Below are 18338 nucleotides of genomic sequence, written 5' to 3' on the forward strand. Positions count from 1 at the left end.
GGGCTGAACAGAAGCCAAGTGAATGGTGGTGTGTGTTGCCCTGCAGGAGAAGGAGCATGGACACTGAGGTCATTGACACTCATTGACCACACACCACCCAGGAGACACTGGCACAAACTGAGGCGAACTGTGAACTTATGAGAATCATTGTGTGTTCTTTAGCCAGTTCTTACTCACCCCTGGTAAGTCCTGCCTGCCAAAGTGCTACCAAGATGTTCAGACACAAACAGCGGAGAGTGCAGAAACCCCCTCTGAAGGCATGACACCAGCCCATGGCGGAGACCAGCAGAGCCCCCAACTGCCTGCAGTAGTCTGTACTGCAAAGCAGCAGGACTATCAAATACGTTCCAGAAGAAGAATTTGTCCTTTTTAAAATTTTAAGGCATATCCTGAAAGTGGGAGGAAAAGACAATGTCTGACTACCATTGTAGTACTGCCTTCAGCCTTAACAGAAATACAGTATTCTCAGTAGAAGGCACGAGGTTACCAATTAACCCTTACCATGCTAAAGAGCAAGTTCAAGATGTGATGCATGGCACCTGTCTATAATTCTACATGTATGCTCATTAGCAACATTTTCACCTGCAGAAAATATATTCTACTGCCTTAAAGTCATGGAAACTGTTTGTTCCCTGATAGAAAACTGTTTGCCTGTGATGAAAATTATACGAGCCATGATTCGCATGATAAGAGTCATGTTATTTTGAGACTTCTATAAAATTCTACTTTTTAAAAATGTTTTTAAAGAATTCTAAGCATAGCCTGTTAAAACAGCAAAGCTCTCCCTGATCAAAAATGCCCCTCGCAATTTTTTCCTATGGTTTGAATGTTGCGTGTATCTACCCTGATTTATTTAATGAGTAAACAACAGGATAGCTATCCACTCCAGCAAAAGTAATGTCCTTCTTAACTGGTTAGAGAATTCTTGACTTGGAATGGGAACTTGTGGAATATGTGGAAAGACTGAAGTGTTTTTGCCCAGTTCTTTGTGGATATTCTTTAGATGTCCAGCTAAAGCTGTAAAACTCAAGGAGATCAACAGTGACTATTCTTTGCAGGATCAGAGCTGCGAAGATCAGTCTTTGCCAGTTCAGTTTTGCCAGAAAGATGGTATGCCCAGGTAAAATATGTATAACGTCAGGGTAAAAATATGTATTGACATAAAAAATGTTTTACACCAGAGTAAAAGTGTGTGTGTGTATGTATATAATAGTTCATCTGTAACTGCCAAATATCCTTGCACATAACATAAGAACAGCCCCACTGGATCAGGCCAGAGGCCCATCTAGTCCAGCTTCCTGTATCTCACAGCAGCCCACCAAATGCCCCAGGGAGCACACCACATAACAAGAGACCTGCATCCTGGTGCCCTCCCTTGCATCTGACATAGTCCATTTCTAAAATCAGGAGGTTGCACATACACATCATGGCTTGTAACCCGTAATGGATTTTTCCTCCAGAAACTTGTCCAATCCCCTTTTAAAGGCATCTAGGCCAGATGCTGTCACCACATCCTGTGGCAAGGAGTTCAACAGACAAACCACATGCTGAGTAAAGAAATATTTTCTTTTGTCTGTCCTAATTCTCCCAACACTCAATTTTAGTGGATGTCCCCTGGTTCTGGTATTATGTGAGAGTGTAAAGAGCATCTCCCTATCCACTCTGTCCATCCCCTGCATAATTTTGTATGTCTCAATCATGTCCCCTCTCAGGCATCTCTTTTCTAGGCTGAAGAAGCCCAATCACCGTAGCCTTTCCTCATAAGGAAGGTGCCCCAGCCCAGAAATCATCTTAGGCTGCAATCCTAACCACACTTTCCTGAGAGTAAGCCCCATTGAACAAAATAGGACTTACTTCTGAGTTGACCTGGTTAGGATTGTGCCCTTAGTCGCTCTCTTTTACACCTTTTCCATTTCCACTATGCCTTTTTTGAGATGTGGTGACCAGCACTGGACATAATACTCCAGGTGTGGCCTTATCATAGATTGTACAACAGCATTATAATATTAACTGTTTTGTTCTCAATACCTTTTCTAATGATCCCAAGCATAAAATTGATCTTCTTCACTGCTGCCGCACATTGGGTTGACACTTTAATCAAGCTGTCCACCACCACCCCAAGATCTCTCTCCTGATCTGTTACAGACAGCTCAGAACCTGTGTGAAGTTTTGATTCTTTGTCCCAATGTGCATGACTTTACACTTACTTACACTGAAACGCATCTGCCATTTTGCTGCCCATTCTGCCGGTTTGGAGATATCCTTCTGGAGCTCCTCACAATCACTTCTGGACTTCACCACTCGGAAAAGTTTGGTGTCATCTGCAAATTTAGCCACCTCACTGCTCAACCCTGTCTCTAGGTCATTTATGAAGAGGTTGAAGAGCACCGGTCCCAGGACAGATCCTAGGGGCATGCCTCTTTTCACTTCTCTCCATTGTGAAAATTGCCCATTGACACCCACTCTCTGTTTCCTGGTCTTCAACCAGGTCTCAATCCAGGAGAGGACCTGTCCTCTAATTCTCTGACTGTGGAGTTTTTTCAGTAGCCTTTGGTGAGGGACCGTGTCTAACGCCTTCTGAAAGTCCAGATATATAATGTCCACGGGTTATCCCGCATCCATATGCCTGTTGACTTTTTCAAAGAATTCTAAAAGGTTCGTGAGGCAAGACTTACCCTTACAGAAGCCATGCTGATTCTCCCTCAGCAAGGCCTGTTCATCTATGTGTTTTGAGATTCTATCTTTGATGAGGTATTCCACCATCTTACCTGGTATAGATGTTAGGCTGACCGGCCTATAGTTTCCAGGGTCCCCTCTCCTTCTTTTTTTAAAAATCGGTGTGACAATCCTCCAATCCTCTGGCACCGTGGCCGTTTTGAGGGACAAGTTGCATATTTTAGTCAAGAGATCAGCAACTTCATTCTTCAATTCCTTAATAACTCTTGGGTGGATGCCATCAGGGCCTGGTGACTTATTGATCTTTAATTTATCAATTAGGTCTGAAATAACTTCTCTTTTAACCTCTATTCGACTTAATTCCTTCATCAGGAGGGGCTATTCAGGCAGCGGTATCTACCTGATGCAAAGAACTCATTTAATTTCTCTGCCAACTCTAAGTCTCCTTTTATCTCCCTTTTTCCTCCCTCACCATCCAGAGGGCCAACCGCTTCTCTGGCAGGTTTCCTGCTTCTAACATATTTGAAGAAGTTTTTATTATCCCCTTAATGTTGCTGGCCATGTGTTCCTCATAGTCTCTCTTGGCCTCCCGTATCGCCTTCTCTTTTGCAACAGTTTATGTTCCTTTTTATTCTCCTCATTAGGGCAAGACTTCCATTTATGGAAGGAAGCTTCCTTGCCCTTTTTGGCCTCTCTAACTTGGCTCGTTAGCCATCCCGGCACTCTCCTGGACTTAGTGGAGCCCTTCTTCCTTTGCAGTATACACTTCTGCTGGGCCTCTATTACTGTTGCTTTAAGCAGCCTCCATGCACACTGGAGAGATTGGACTCTTTTTATCTTCCCTTTCAACCTCCATACTACATTACTGTGGAACAGGGCCTCTGAGAGGAATTTTATCAGAGGGTACAAAGTTTCTTTTGGGCCCCTTCCCAAAGAGGGAGGGGTGAAACAGAGTGGAGGGTGGCAGTGGGGAGTGGACAGAATGGGGGCAACACAGGCAGGGGGAAAGTGGCAACAGCTGCAATAGTCTTTGGAGCCCAGATCTACCAGTCTGCCCAATGCAGAGCTCAGGTTTACCTGTCTGCCCAGTGTTGGCAGCTAGATACAGTAATATGGAAAACTGGCAAAGACACTCCTAAGTCTCTCTAAAATCTTTCAAATATAGAAAATCATTGCAGAGATTAGTATCATTGTACTTAGGCTCACAGTAGAATAGCAAGTGTCCTGTGTACAACAAAACTGATGTCTGCGGTAGCTGCAGTCCCTCAGCTGTCGCTGACTTCCTATACACTCCTTCGAGGTTAGCAGATCCACAAGCCAAAGGGCTACTGTAGCAGGTCAGTTTCCTCCCAGATGTGACACTGTTAAGGAATATATGCATTCCTGGGCCTGCTGTGTACGGCCTCCTGGCAGTAGTCACCGCCGTGTGCTCACAGTAATGCCCCCAGCATCCCACATGGGCAGTAGGTCTGGCTGAGATTGGAAAATAGAAGATTCCAGGAAATTTCTGGGCCCCCTCCTATGGTTCCTGGGTCCCCTTTCTGACCCTGAGCCCAGGTACAAATTACCCCCTTTACCCCTCTCTCCTAGGCCCTGCCATGGACAAGCCATTTATCAAAGTATGATTTAGGGAAATTACCGCCCTGCAACCCCATTGCATTTAAGTCAGGCTGTCTGCTCCATCTTTGAACACTTAAACTAAGGGCACAAGCCTAACCAGGTCTACTCAGAAGTAAGTCCTATTTTGTTCAATGGGGCCTACTCTCAGGAAAGTGTGGTTAGGATTGCAGCCTAAAGTTGCAATCTTATGCACGTTTACCTGGGAGTAAATTCTATTGAATTCAGTGGAACTTCTGAGTAAATGAGTATAGGATTGAGCTGCAAATCACTCAAACTATTTGAGGTCAAGTCCAAGACAAATTTAGAGTCTATAGAGATGAGTCTCTGGAATTTCTGCTGCTGTCCCATCTGAAGATAAAATATACACTGAAAAAGGCTAAAGAACATTGCTCCTGTTCTGGCCTGTGCCAAAGGGAAACGACTCCTGCTTCCTTACTGCACCAAGTTTTGTGAAGATTTGCACGGCATTCTGTGGCCTGCACAGGAGGACTTGCGCATGCGAAAAATGTACAAGGCCACAAAAAGGATTAGTATGTAAAAGCCACAAAGAAGAGCTGTAGATAAAGACTGTGATTTATGAGGACTGCAGTTCTTTCAGAGAAGGTATGAAGGAAGAACCTAGGATGGCTATCACCAGAGAGCAGGAACTCAGAGTAGGTGTGAGGAGCCCAAAGGGGGTCAGAAAGGCACCACAGCATGCGCATAGTGGGGTAGGGAGAGAGAGAGAGAGAGAGAGAGAGAGAGTCAGAAAGAGAGATAAAGCAGACACAACGGCCAGAACCTGAGAATCAGCAGAAGGAGACCAAATGGGACACTAGAGCTCAGAAGTTATGGAGGAAAGGGTCAAAGGCCACACAGAGAAACAGAAGTTCAAAATAGGCAAACACACCAGAAGTGCAGTAATGGCTAGGCTGCATGCTCTGGTCACCACAAGGACATCCCTGTGATGAGTTCTCCATCTCTCCAGTTTCTGAGAGAGTTGCAGGGGTAGAACTATGACACAACTCTTTTGCAAGCATTGAGAAGTGTCCAGAATCATGACACGTCCAGAGTCATGTTAATCCAAAATTAACACCCTGCCCCCCTTGACTCCAACCTTCAAAAGACCCTTTGAAATGTACCTCTGCAAAACAGACGCATGGCTGCTGTCAGTTTGCATAACTTCACAGGGCGCATGCTCAGCGACACCTTCTCTCAACAATGGAAAAAGCCAGGCAGCCCTGTGAATAATCCCTCTTCTGTGTCCTCAGTCAGTCCTTGGATTTCCTCTCTTTCTTGAGACTGTCTCGCCTCCGTAAACACCCTAGCCAGCCAGGCTTTGTAGCCAGCTTCAGCGTCAACAAGCTCACAGTTATATGTCCAGCTCCCACTTGTTTGCTGCAGCCAGCACCTGGCCAGAAACCAGCTCAAAATGTTCCATTTCCAACCTCCACCCCCCCCCCATGCCTCACAACTCTCAGTCTCTCTCTCTCCTTCTCTCACCCACCACACACAAGCACTGTGCCAAAGGGTGAGGCCTGGGATTCTTGACTTCATTTTCTTTTATCTTTGTCTTCACTGCTGATCTCTGCTACTAGTCACCAGCCAGCCACTAGTTGACTTCCAATACCTCCTTCACTTGTTTGTGTTCTTTTTGGAAGGCTCAACATAACAGCTCTGAAAAGCTCTGGTCATGCAACCAGGTGTATTGAACAAACACAAAGACAGGACCCCTGTCTTTTCACATGACAACCCAGGAAAAGCAGAGAACTCTCACCTCTGTGCTTTTCTATCAGTGCCACATACCCTCTTCTCTGCTTCCACCTCCTTGCTAAGCTGGGGACTACAATACACCAAAGCACTGGAAAGAAGGGAAATGTATGTCTGCACTCCCTCGTCACTGTCTTAAGGCCCAAGCCTAACACAGCCCTCAGAAGTACTGTTTACTCAGAAGTACGTGTTCAATAGAGCTTACTCCAATAGGGCTCAATAGTTACTCCAACAGTTACTGAATAGGGCTTGAATGAAGACATTCAACCACAGCTACCCAGGGTATGTATCCTAGCTATTAATAAGGAACTTTAAAAAAGAACTCTGGATCATGATCCTACTTGAAGCTTCTAGCTTTAGCCTGTTGCCACAAACCACACTGGCAAGAGGTGAGGAGAGGGGTTTTTGGGGTACAGAGAGGGCAGAACAGGAGGAGGATTGCAGGAGAATTCACACACCTCAGTCACTCGCAACAGACTTTATGGGTAACACCCTCTCATTTTCTACAGTGTTTCTCTCAGCCCACAGTGTTTTCCTTGATCCTCACAGTGTTTCTCTGTGAGGATCAGATAGCTACTGGCTCATAGGTGATATTTCCCCCACCAGACATCTTAATGCAGTTCAGTCCATTCAGTCAAGCTAATGGGACAATTATCAGACTAAAGGCGTTTCAGGGTTCAGCCCTTGTATGAACGACAGTGAAAAGCACTTAAAATATTTTGAGCCAACAGAAATATAACTCATACAATACTTGTTATGCTTATAAAAATCATGCTATAGTTCTGGAGCGAAGCACCAGTTAATTTTGGCTATTAAATAAACAGTCTACAATCTGTATTAATAGCTAATTGATAATTAGCTCCAAACGCTATAAAATTTTTGATACAAGCATTAGTTGGAAACAACACACAGATGGTGCACACTACTGAACTCTATTCAAGCCATCCTGAACTGACGGGAGGGAGAAAAGTTTGAGTACACTGCACCCACAAAAGCCAATCAATATGCTCAGAGGACAGCCAAGGCAGACCAGAGCACACTGCTGTCGAGTGCTTCAGATGGGGAAGGAATTCATGGCTTCTGTGCTAGTTGCACTGCCAGGCCCTGTCTGTCAGTCACTGCTTACACTGAAACAAGGGGACAGTATCTAAAGAGGCAGGAACAGGTTTTTTTTTCTTTTCTTCCTGTACACATGCACACAGAGAATCCACCTAACAACAGTCTGTTCTCTCCTACCATTTGCCAGAGTGAAAAACACTCCTTACATCAAAGCAAAAAGGACAGGGGTGGAAGATCCACCTCTGCTTGGTGCCAAGGGGTTAAACTGACACCAAGTTCCCAACCCCCGTTACTTCCAAGTCAGAATCTGGCTGCTGCCTGTGGTTAGTGGGAAGGGATTTTGTTTTTAATAACATTATAAATAGGGCTGTGTTCAGCAGGCAGCAGACTCAGTCTCTCTCTCACTCCACCTTCACCTTCTCTTGCTGCTCCTCCTCCCTGCACAATCGTCTCAGCTCTACGGACATGGACCAGTCAGGCTTCCTGATCAAGCTCTTCAGCGTCCTGCTGTGTGTCCTGCCTGTTCTCCAGGCATGTCCCCAGAACTGTCACTGCCATGGGGGAGACCTCCAGCACGTCATCTGTGACAATGTTGGACTCAGAAGGATCCCCAAGGTGGCTGAGCAGACACGGCTCCTTAATTTACAGAGGAACAACTTCCCTGTCCTGCCAACCAATGGCTTTAGGGAGATGAAGAATCTTGTCTCTCTCCACCTCCAGCATTCCCACATCAAGGAGATCTCCAGTGGGGCCTTCCGGGGCCTGAAGCAGTTAGTCTACCTTTACTTGTCCAATAATGACATTAGTGTCATAAAGATGGGAGCCTTTGATGACCTGATAGAGCTCACCTACCTCTACATAGACCATAACAAGATCCCGGACCTTCCCAAAGGGCTTCTCTCCCCAATGATTAACCTTTTTATCCTGCAGTTAAGTAGCAACAAGCTCCGAGAGCTGAGAGCAGGAGCCTTTCATGGGACTAAGGACCTTCGCTGGCTCTATCTCTCAGACAACTCCATCTCCTCCATCCAGCCTGCAGCCCTGGATGATGTGGAGAACCTGGCTATCTTCCACTTGGATAAAAACCAACTAAGCAGCTACCCAGTGGCTGCAATGAGCAAGCTGAGGGTGGTGGAGGACCTAAAGCTCTCACACAACCCCATAAAGGTCATTCCGGACTTGGCCTTTCAGTCTTTTGGGCGCTACATGGAGACCCTCAACCTGGACAACATGGCCCTGGAAAAAGTAAGAGCACTTTGATATCATCCATTTCTTTTTATATACTCTTCTAGCATCATTCCCTCAAGAGAGTCTATCAATTTGAAAATTGGAACAGGGGCACCCAAAAATAAATACAGTGACTTTTACATCCATGGCTCCCTGGGTATGCAGGAGCATATGAGTTTGTGAATTAAAAAAAAAAAATTAAAACAGAATGTCCCTGTGAAATCTTAAAACTTGCTTGCTTCCAGGACTTGTGGCATGTTGAGGGCACAGAGAAAAGAAACAAACAGTGTAACTTATCGCATAATTGGGTGTGCGCGCACTCTATTTTCAGATATATATCCTGTCTTCAAAATGACCCCCAAAGTGACTTACAATAGCAATTGAAAACAATTCAGGAGCCCCACAGTGGTTGATGGCCAGAGTATGCTTCCACTTGCTTTTCAAGTCCCCAGGCAATGTCACACTGAACATCAAATATAAAAATGCCCTGTCTGGGCATTTCAGGGTAACATATTGCTTTGAAGCTGCTAAAGTGCTATATTTGCCATAATTTTCCATAGATAGCTCTCACTTCCACCCCAGGGAGCCAAAAAAAGGGAGGTCTAAAGGGACAGTAAGTTAGACAGACTATGTGACTCCTAGTAAATAAATCTACAGTTGCGAGGACCTGAGCCACAGAACACTGAAAGTATATGATAAGCAGAAAAGAAAAATTGGGATGGGGGAGAATTGGCCTGCCTGAGCCCCAGTAGCTTATAGTATCTTGGATGAAGGCATCAGAATCAGGAAACATGCCTTGAGGTTAAAAAACTTATCTTCCCCCCACCATACTCCCCCCCAACTATATAGCAGTAAAGGGTTTATGGTCAGAGCTGACAGCCAGTCATAATCCCGTTGAGCCTTTTAACCCCTTATACTAACATAGTGGGGGGGGGGGAGGTTTCAGTAGGGGGGACAAGAAAAAAGGGGTCCTCAGAAAGCCCCAAAATGCACTACCAGGCTTCTGTTTTAGGCTAGCTAGTGTTCTTGGAGCACTTTTGTCAGGGATGAAGGTATATATACTGTACCTTTTTGCTAGCTATGCAAAAATCAGTCCCCAACATTTCTTCCCACTCTCCTGATATTCCAACAACTCCATCAAAAAACAAAACCAGAGTAGGGCAATGGAGATAAGAGCAGGCTTGAGACTCAATGGCTGAGTTCACCAGGGGGCAGACCTAACCCCTGCATTCAAATAGTTGTCCCCCTCAAGTGGATCTCTTTACTTTCTCCAATCTGTAGGATTGGTTAGCATTAACTCCTCTGGAAAAAAAACTATTGTGTAGCACATGGGGTTGTTGCTGCCTTCCCCACCTGTTAGGAATTTTGCTAGTATATGAAAATGAGTCCCCCACATTCCTTCCCACTCTCAATTTTTTTTCCTACTCAAGCATGATCAGGACACAGAATTGAGGCCTGGTTTGGTTCTCAGTCACTCTCATTGAATTTTGTAGGACAAAGCAGGCCACAATCTGAGATACAGCTGAGAAGAGCAAAACCTGCTTCTTGCTCCAGTCACAGAACTAAATGAGGAGCAGGTTTAGAGCCCAATCCTGAGCTCAGTGCACCAGCTTACTGCCAGCACACATGGTCACAAACGTGTCATAAGGCATGTTTGTGGGGCTTAGTGCTGGTTCAGCAGCAGAGCTAGCCCAGTGCACGCTTGCGCTGGGCTAGCACCAGCGGGAAGCCGGTGCTCCACTGCTTGGCGGTTGTCTGAGCTGAGGAGCGGCAGAGAGGTAGGTGAGGGCTTGGGGGAGGCAGGGAGGAGGTGTTCCGGGATGGGGGGAGTGGGGGGAGGGCAGGGAGGAAGCATGCCGGGGGAGGGAGCAGGGCGGGACCAGTGGAGCTTAGTTCCACTGGATCCTGAGTTCCGTGTCAGGCTGCATGGCCCGAAACAGATTGGTTCTGCAGCAGATCCAGAGCTGCCGCAGAATCGAGTAGCCCCGTTGTGCGGCCAAGTTACTTTTCCCAATATAATTCAGAAGAAGCAAGATGCTGAGGGCATTTGCTCCTTGGAAGTGACTTCTGGGTGTTATTGTGTGTGGAAGGGGGGCAGAGAGGACAACACTGTTTTGGGGCTGGGAAGGGCAAGAATTCATCACCTCCTCCTCCTAACTCAGATGTGTTCTGTTGGAACGGGGGACAATACCAGTTTTAGAAAAGCATTCCTGGCCATCCCTCTTGCTGGCAACGACCTCAGTGATGGGGAAGAGAAGTAGAAAAGCAGGATTTGGGAAAAGGACAGAAACTTTTGGTCACTCACGTGTAAAACCCTGGCACGTAGTATACTAATAAGATATACAGAGCATCATTCATAATTGTGCTGATTTGAAAGAAAATGATGCAAAGCCTGCATTGTCCACAGATGGCCAAAGTCCTTTAATAACCACTGAGAAGGGATTCTTTGAAAGCCACCCAGCTACAGTGCAAACTCAATGAAAATCATCAGGGCCAGTGCCTGTAGCTACTCCACGAAGAAGAAAAATCACACTTGCAAAGACAAGTCATTATTGTCCAACTTAACCAAGCTTATCATTAAGTTGAAGAATAAATACCTTTGAAAATTTTCTCTCTGAAAGATAAAATCCACAGTCTGCATGGAAAAGGAGAGGCAATTCATTTATAAAATGGCAAGTAAGATGCAACTGAAATGTTAACAAAGTAACTTGATCCATAAAAGTGGAAAGATCTAACCCCCTTGCACTTTTAGACTCCAAAACTGAAATAAGTTATTCGGAAATAGTTTCCTCAGAACGGTCTATCCTCTTCACTCAACAAGCCAGAGTGTTCTCTCCTCCTTCAAGAGGCTATATCTTCTCAGCATCACACCAGCACTTCTGCCATGACCTGCTTCTCCTCTACGCCAATTCTACTTATCCATTTGGAATCTCCCCCTGCCTTGTTTTGCTTGTCTATCAAATGTTGTTTAAAAGTCCTCAGTCCATGGATGTCATTGCTCTGTTCAATGCCTAGCTGTGCTAAATAAATGTTAAATAGTAATTACCATGGTTATTTATTTATTATTAATCACATTTTTATACCGCCCTTCCTCCAAAGAGCTCACGGCGGTGTACACAGCTGCTCCCCTCCTTTATTCTTCACAACAACCCTGTGAGGTAGGTGAGGCTGAGAGAAAGTGACTGGCCCAAGGTCACCCAGGAAGCTTCGTGGCTGAGGGGGGGTTTGAACCTGGATCTTCCAGGTCTGAGTCCACCTCCCAAACCACTACACCAGCCTGGCTCTCTTATGGTGTCTTCTGCAAAATAAACAATGAAAAAAGAGTGAGTGCATAAGCCTTTACATGTCTACTCAGAAGTAACTTGCACTGTGTTCAATGGGGCTTACTCCCAGGAAAGTGTGCATATCAGCCTGAATGAGTGACAGCCCAATCCTATAGGCCAGAATTGCTGGTGAAAGGACAACTTCTTTACAGCAGTCACAAAAATCACTCTGACAGCAGGTAGGCTGCCTTCACATGCAATCAGGATCTGTTAACAAAGATAAGTTGGCAGGGGAGGCAGGATGGAGTGGAGGAGGGCAGAACAAGGTGGCGGCAGGGCAGGGCAAGGGTGAAATGGCTCTAGGAATGGGGCAGGTTCAGTAGCAGCCAAACCATAGTCCCCTTCCTGGACCCAAGCCCACAGCCCAGGCAATTTTGCTAACACAGGTCTGAGTAGACCACTCTGTGCTGTGGAGGCTTACCCCTGGGTAAGGAAACATTTCTTGACCTCCCAGACTGCCCCCCCCCCATAAAGGATGCAGTGTGAGTCAATTTGGCACACTTGTATCAGTGGGGGGCAGGGTAATGCATAGGACTGCGCACTGAGTCAGTCAGATGGAATGAATGAATGAATGTAGCAGGGGACTATGAAAAAGAATGGCAAGTTCATGCTCAAATAAGATGGGCACTAATAAAAGAGAGGAAAGTGACATTATCCCAGACACCAAACTTGTTATCTGTTGATAGTAAGAAATTGCAGTACATAGAGGCAGTGATCCCAACAGAAGAGGTGATTAGTAGCAGTGTGACTACCAAGTGCACTGCAGACAGGTAGACTTGAGTACACATAAGGACTTTCAATGTTTCCCCTCCCCCTCACTTTACACTTTATAAAGAAGGATTTGTTTATTGATTATCTTTCAAGAGAAACCCTTTCTGCACTTCACAAAGAAGCTCTGTTCCTGTCCCAAGAGCTGGAGGGACATTCAGGCAATGTAGCAAAATACTCCTCTTCTTCTCTAACGAATGAGTCAAGACCTAGAGGCAGAAGCATCATGCTTCAGGTGCTATTTGTAAACAGGAGACAGCAGTGACATCACACTCGCTGGAGCACTTCCCAGGTAGGAAAGGAGACCACATCAAAGAGAAGGAGCAGGATGGAAGACTTCCAGGTGAACAAGGAGTGCCCTTCCCAGCACGTTACAGCACCCTGCTGAGAAGATTCAGGTGGATAAGCACGGTACCTCCTAGCAAAATTGCAATCCCCTAACAGATGCAAAGAATGGACTTAAGTATATAAGAAGAGCCTTGCTGAAGCAACAAGCCACACAGCAGAAGCCAATGCTCCAGCTCCTTCCCACGGCTGTTCTGTGAAGAGAGACTCCGTTTCTATCTCTCCTGCTATACCTGGCTTAAGCACCAAGTTGTGACCTTTTGTTCTTTGATTTAGCAATCCTATACGTCTTTCTGACAGTTCTCAAATGGCATCCATAGATACAAGAGATATAAGCAGGAGAGCTACACTCATGTACTCAGTTTGCTGTTTCTGCATTCACTGTAACTAACAAACCCTCTTATTGTGCATAGGGACTGATCTGTGTTGTAATTTCATTGAGCTTTCATTAGGTGTTACCAGGTTCGCAATCTATCAATGGTTACACAAAAGTCACATAATTTACATATAATTTTGGTCATGCAGAAAGATTCCAAACACTTTATAAATAGGACTGACCTGAATATTCACCAACAGATCCCTGTGTAATGAATTCAGCAGGGTCACTAGACAGCGGTCCAGAAAAAAAAATGTCCTTTTTCCAATCTGCATGGCATTGGCAACAGAGTAATAAGACAACTAGAATGATAACAGCACCCTTGAAATGCTGGTATCTTTACAAGAATTCAAAGAGTTTTACGGAATTATTGATTAACCCTGCCAAGATGCATACAGTGGATTTTGATTACCATTTTTTCTTCTGTGGTAGCATTTGCCACCAGTATGCAGTGTTAGGATCACCATCCATGCAGTTTTCTGAAGCTATCCAATGCACAACGGACTCTGTACACTCTACACACTCAATTAATATTCAAAGTATGAATGACATAGAGTTAATGAAATGTTGGGTTATCATTTAGAGGACTCTCATAGGAATATCACTAAATGGTTTAGCTCAGACTATTTGTTTAAAACCAAAGATCATCATAGAGTTGATGGGTTAGTATTTACAGGTATTCATTCAAACCATGTAAGCACTGATACAGAGAACTAGCAGAGAAAGAACACTGGCAGAAGGAGCTGTTTGAAATCTTTACCATCTCACAATTCTGCAAATGAGCTAGAATCCAGATACACCTGTATGGTACAAATGTACAGATTCTGCAACATCCTGGGTAAGGGAATCTTCAGAGAGAAAAAGGAGAGGAATTTGAGGTGCTGGAAATCTGCCTTGTTGTTTCTACTGTACTTGAATGCCAAGTGTAACTTTCCATTTAGAGTCCACAGGGTGCTGCCAAAGTCTACAGGCCCTTCAGTCTCCACAAATACTCCCCTCTATGCAGCGTTCCATGAATGTGGCAACTGGGTGCCAGAAAGGATTTCAAGTCTGAAAATACCAAAGAATACCTAAGAGATGAAGATATGTTCAGAAAGGCATAGCAGGAGGACACAACACACCTTTACTTTAAATGATAAAGTATGTGCAACAACAGCCAACAGTAATGGTCAATATATTTGGTAAACATCAAAGGATTCTCCAGATATCAAAAGGCAAGAATGTAATTTCGTCAACTATAAATTCAATCACTTTAAAAGGTGCAAACAAAATATCATCAAGAGAAACACTTGAGAGTTATGGAGGGTTATAGAATTCTCTTTAGCCTGTTACCCTTAATTCTTCCCCAGGGCCCAGGAAGAACTGCACTAAAAGGAAAGGCTACATGTGAGTCTCGGGCAGGCGCAATTTGGATCAAATGTGTGTGTGGGTTTTTTTAATGTTACAGAGAAGACTGCAATTTAAACTGGAAAACCCACATGGAAGGGTTTCAACTCTCTTTTCTCTGGCAGTTTCTTCCACTAAGTTCCATAGCACACAAGCTGAGTACTTTGAGTACACAGGACTCAGCATCAGATGCAACTTAGTCTTAACGTTTGTTAATGTAAAACATAGGAGAGCAACTATCAGACTTTGGGGCAAAACTACAGCTCCAATCCTATATACACTTACTTACCTGGGAGTAAGTCCCAGGAATGTAGTGGGCTTACTTCTGAGCAGACATGCATAGCCTCTGAGGTGCTGCTTTGTCTTTTAGTGCAGAACATCTTTCTCCCTTCCATTGCCTTGTGCTGTTAGTTTGGATATCCATTTCACTCATGCAGATGACAACCTGGGCTTGGCACTGGTCAGCCAAGAGCTGCAGTCATTCATGGTTCCCCGTATTAGGCAGCTTCACATATTCAGGTGTCCACCTAAGAATTTAATGTGTGAAATGGCAGAAAGTGCCAAGAACATTCACTGCATCTTTCCTCTCAAACCCAACATGTTCAGCAGTGCTGTGGAGATGTAGGGAGAGTAAGCAGGCAGAAAGAAAAAAGGTCATTGGACTTTGTTTTGCATTCTTGGGCCTTGTGATGGACTCCACCTTGCCCCACCTCTTCCTGGGGGGCAGGAAGACATCGTATGAGTTCGGAAATGACATGATGGGGCCTTAGCAGGTGAGGTGGGGAAGGAAAGGAAACTTACTGATACATACTGTTGCTTATGGTACTTTTATCCAACATTTGGCTGTGAGTCTCTTTCTGAGGACCCTGAGTACATCTCTACATCCCCCTTAGTCTAACTCCGGATGCCCCACCGAGTTCTTAGAGGGGCATCCTACCGCTCACTCCCTCCTACCTGGGCTTGATCCCAGGGCCTTCTGCACCCAACTGCACAGTCCTTGGGGTCCTCCTGGGCCTGGCCTTGGCACCAAAAGGGCCTGGGGGTAAATAGGACTTTCTGGGGCCATTGGGTGAATTACTGCTTTATAACCCCACCTCAAAGACCATCCATAGCCTAAGGAAACTGCCCCTTGCCTCTCGGGTCTGTCCCTCTCTCTTCCCTTGGTCCTTGTCTTCTTGCTTCTCTGCCTGCCCCTCCCTTGGACTCTCTTAGGGTTACCTTCCCCCTTTTAATTCTGCTTTACCGCTAGCCTTCTAGCCCTTCTTCCCCCAGTTTCTCCCACCTGTGCTCGCTCTCTCTCTCTCTCTCTCTCTCATCTCCATCGGCAGTCATCTCACTCCAGCCTCTTCTTCTCCCAATTCTGCTTCCTGTCCGGTAGCTTTCCTCCTCTTCCTCCAACCCTCTCCCTCTTCTCCCTCCTTGTTCTGTCCAGACACTCCCTTCCTTACTCATCTCTGCTTCTTCCTCTGTCCTCCCCTCAGCTAATCTCTTCCCTGTCTTTAGATCCCCTCCTTCACTCCAACTCCACCACCTTCTTCTGCAGAGGCCAACTGGAGTTCCCTGTCTTGCCCATAGGACCCTGGCGCTCAATGACGACAGCATCACGGTGTGGCTGGGACTCATGCGGCTCATCCACATGCTGCTTCTGGCCACAGCAGGCTGCCCCAGTTGTGCAGGGTTCACAGGCTTTCGGATATCACCTTACTTCAAAATGGCTTGACTGGAACTATAAAACAAGCCAGGGTTTATCCCATAGGATTTATAGTGATTGCTGTCTCCTTTTGTGCTTCAGTTTTCAGACAAAGCATTTGCTGGTGTAACCACACTGAAGACAGTACATATGGAGAACAACAAACTTTCCACTCTTCCTGGGAGCTTCCCATTTAGCCGTCTTGAGACTCTCACCTTGTCTAACAACCCCTGGCAGTGCTCTTGTCAACTAGCACCTCTGCGCAGGTAAAAGAACACACTGAGTGCTCTTAAGGTTATGTTCTTGGTGGCTTCTTTGTTATCTTTATGTACTGTATTTTATGTATTGCAGCTGCCTTGGACACCACATTATGGGGGGGATGTGGTAGAAATTGATAAATAAATTAAATGTTGATTAGTTATTGTATTGATGCCAGCACATGGCATGATAAGGTTGGTAATTCAGTTTCCCCCAGGAGAACTGCCCTGACAATTGTCCTCCTGGTGACCATGCGGGTTTGTTTGTTCTGCTCTCTAGGTGGCTGGAGTCCACTCGCTCACGCCCTGATGCAGTCTGTGCATCACCCGCTCAGGCTCGAGGACAGCAGATCCGAGACACTGCTGCACTCCGCGGCTGCAAGATGCCCACTAGGAGGTCTAAGAAAGGAAGTCGTCACTGAGCAGGCAAATCAGCAGGTTTTCCTTTCTATTGAAAATCACAACCATTTTGAAATACCTCTTAGAGGTTCCTTCTCACATAGGCATCACAGGAACACATTCAGATCAATGTGGTCTGACCACACTCAAGCCAAACTAGACATTTTTATGGGCATAAATTAGAATTACATTCCTTCCAAAAATTCTACACCATTCAAAAGGCAAGGCCCATGCATACAAAATGCATATACAAAATACAAAATGCATACATGATTGAGACATATAAAATTATGCAGGGGATGGACAGAGTGGATAGGGAGATGCTCTTTACACTCTCACATAATACCAGAACCAGGGGACATCCACTAAAATTGAGTGTTGGGCGGGTTAGGACAGACAAAAGAAAATATTTCTTTACTCAGCGTGTGGTCGGTCTGTGGAACTCCTTGCCTCAGGATGTGGTGCTGGCGTCTACCCTAGACGCCTTTAAAAGGGGATTGGACAAGTTTCTGGAGGAAAAATCCATTATGGGGTACAAGCCATGATGTGTATGTGCAACCTCCTGATTTTAGAAATGGGTTATGTCAGAATGCCAGATGCAAGGGAGGGCACCAGGATGAGGTCTCTTGTTATCTGGTGTGCTCCCTGGGGCATTTGGTGGGCCGCTGTGAGATACAGGAAGCTGGACTAGATGGGCCTATGGCCTGATCCAGTGGGGCTGTTCTTATGTTCTTATACGTATCTGGGTGTCTAACATTCTAATGTTGTAAGTATGTCACCACCACCCCTCGCTACTGGCTGAGCTGCTGTCATGTTATGGAATATTCATAAACATTCCAAACATACATGATAAAAACTATCAGCAATAGAACAGTGACCACCTGACAGCATAACTAAGAGAAAAATGTCCTACAATATCTAAGGACAAAAGAGATTGTGTTGGTAGGTAGGTAAATCAGGGTTTTTATGGTGCAACAAGCATTTATATTATGCAAGACAGTGGAATCATTCCTTATGAAAAGTGGTCATAACACTGCACTTTACAGATTTCACAAAGATTCAGTCATTGGGTACTGAAAATGTGTTTTCTGGTATTATGGCATGACTGGAATGCCATTTTTCAAAGTGAGAAGTTTGCCAAATTGCCCAGTCAAATGAAACTAGCACCCAGCTTTCTTACTAGCTTCTCACTAGTTCAGTAGAAAGGCTATTACATCTCATAAACCATGAAGCCTTTCTTTCAATGGAACCCTTGCTTTGAGGCCCATGAACAGGGCGTGGTTAGGAAAGTTGGCACCACAGCTTCCTGGTCTGACCTTGTTCAGTGCCTAAACATTTTGTACAGCTGTCAGTACTCCAATATGTTACAAAATACATACATTTGCATGAAGCACAAGTACCCTACGTCCTGGAACATGGCATTCAATACAGTGATATGGTTCAGAGAGAAAGGAAACAGTTCT

At 45.2% G+C, this 18338-nt stretch overlaps 2 protein-coding genes across 2 annotated transcripts in view; one reads left to right on the forward strand and one right to left on the reverse strand.

The window, feature by feature from the left end:
• ACSF2 (acyl-CoA synthetase family member 2) overlaps positions 1-18338 on the reverse strand; it is a 70339-nt gene that overhangs the window by 13724 nt on the left and 38277 nt on the right. The window lies entirely within an intron of this gene.
• On the forward strand, positions 7570-16898 carry CHAD (chondroadherin). Its single transcript, XM_066618213.1, has 3 exons — positions 7570-8349; positions 16322-16485; positions 16757-16898. The coding sequence occupies exons 1-3, from the start codon at positions 7570-7572 to the stop codon at positions 16896-16898; spliced, it is 1086 nt and encodes a 361-aa protein (XP_066474310.1).

Source organism: Tiliqua scincoides, chromosome 2 (genome assembly GCF_035046505.1).
Source record: "Tiliqua scincoides isolate rTilSci1 chromosome 2, rTilSci1.hap2, whole genome shotgun sequence".
Lineage (NCBI taxonomy): Eukaryota > Metazoa > Chordata > Lepidosauria > Squamata > Scincidae > Tiliqua > Tiliqua scincoides.

Bases quoted from the DNA above. Each gene is read 5' to 3' on its own strand.
- CHAD (XM_066618213.1), top strand. From the start codon at position 7,570: ATGGACCAGTCAGGCTTCCTGATCAAGCTCTTCAGCGTCCTGCTGTGT. The intron at 8,350-16,321 runs GTAAGAGCACTT...TTTGTGCTTCAG, and splicing joins ACAACATGGCCCTGGAAAAA to TTTTCAGACAAAGCATTTGC. The intron at 16,486-16,756 runs GTAAAAGAACAC...TCTGCTCTCTAG, and splicing joins CAACTAGCACCTCTGCGCAG to GTGGCTGGAGTCCACTCGCT.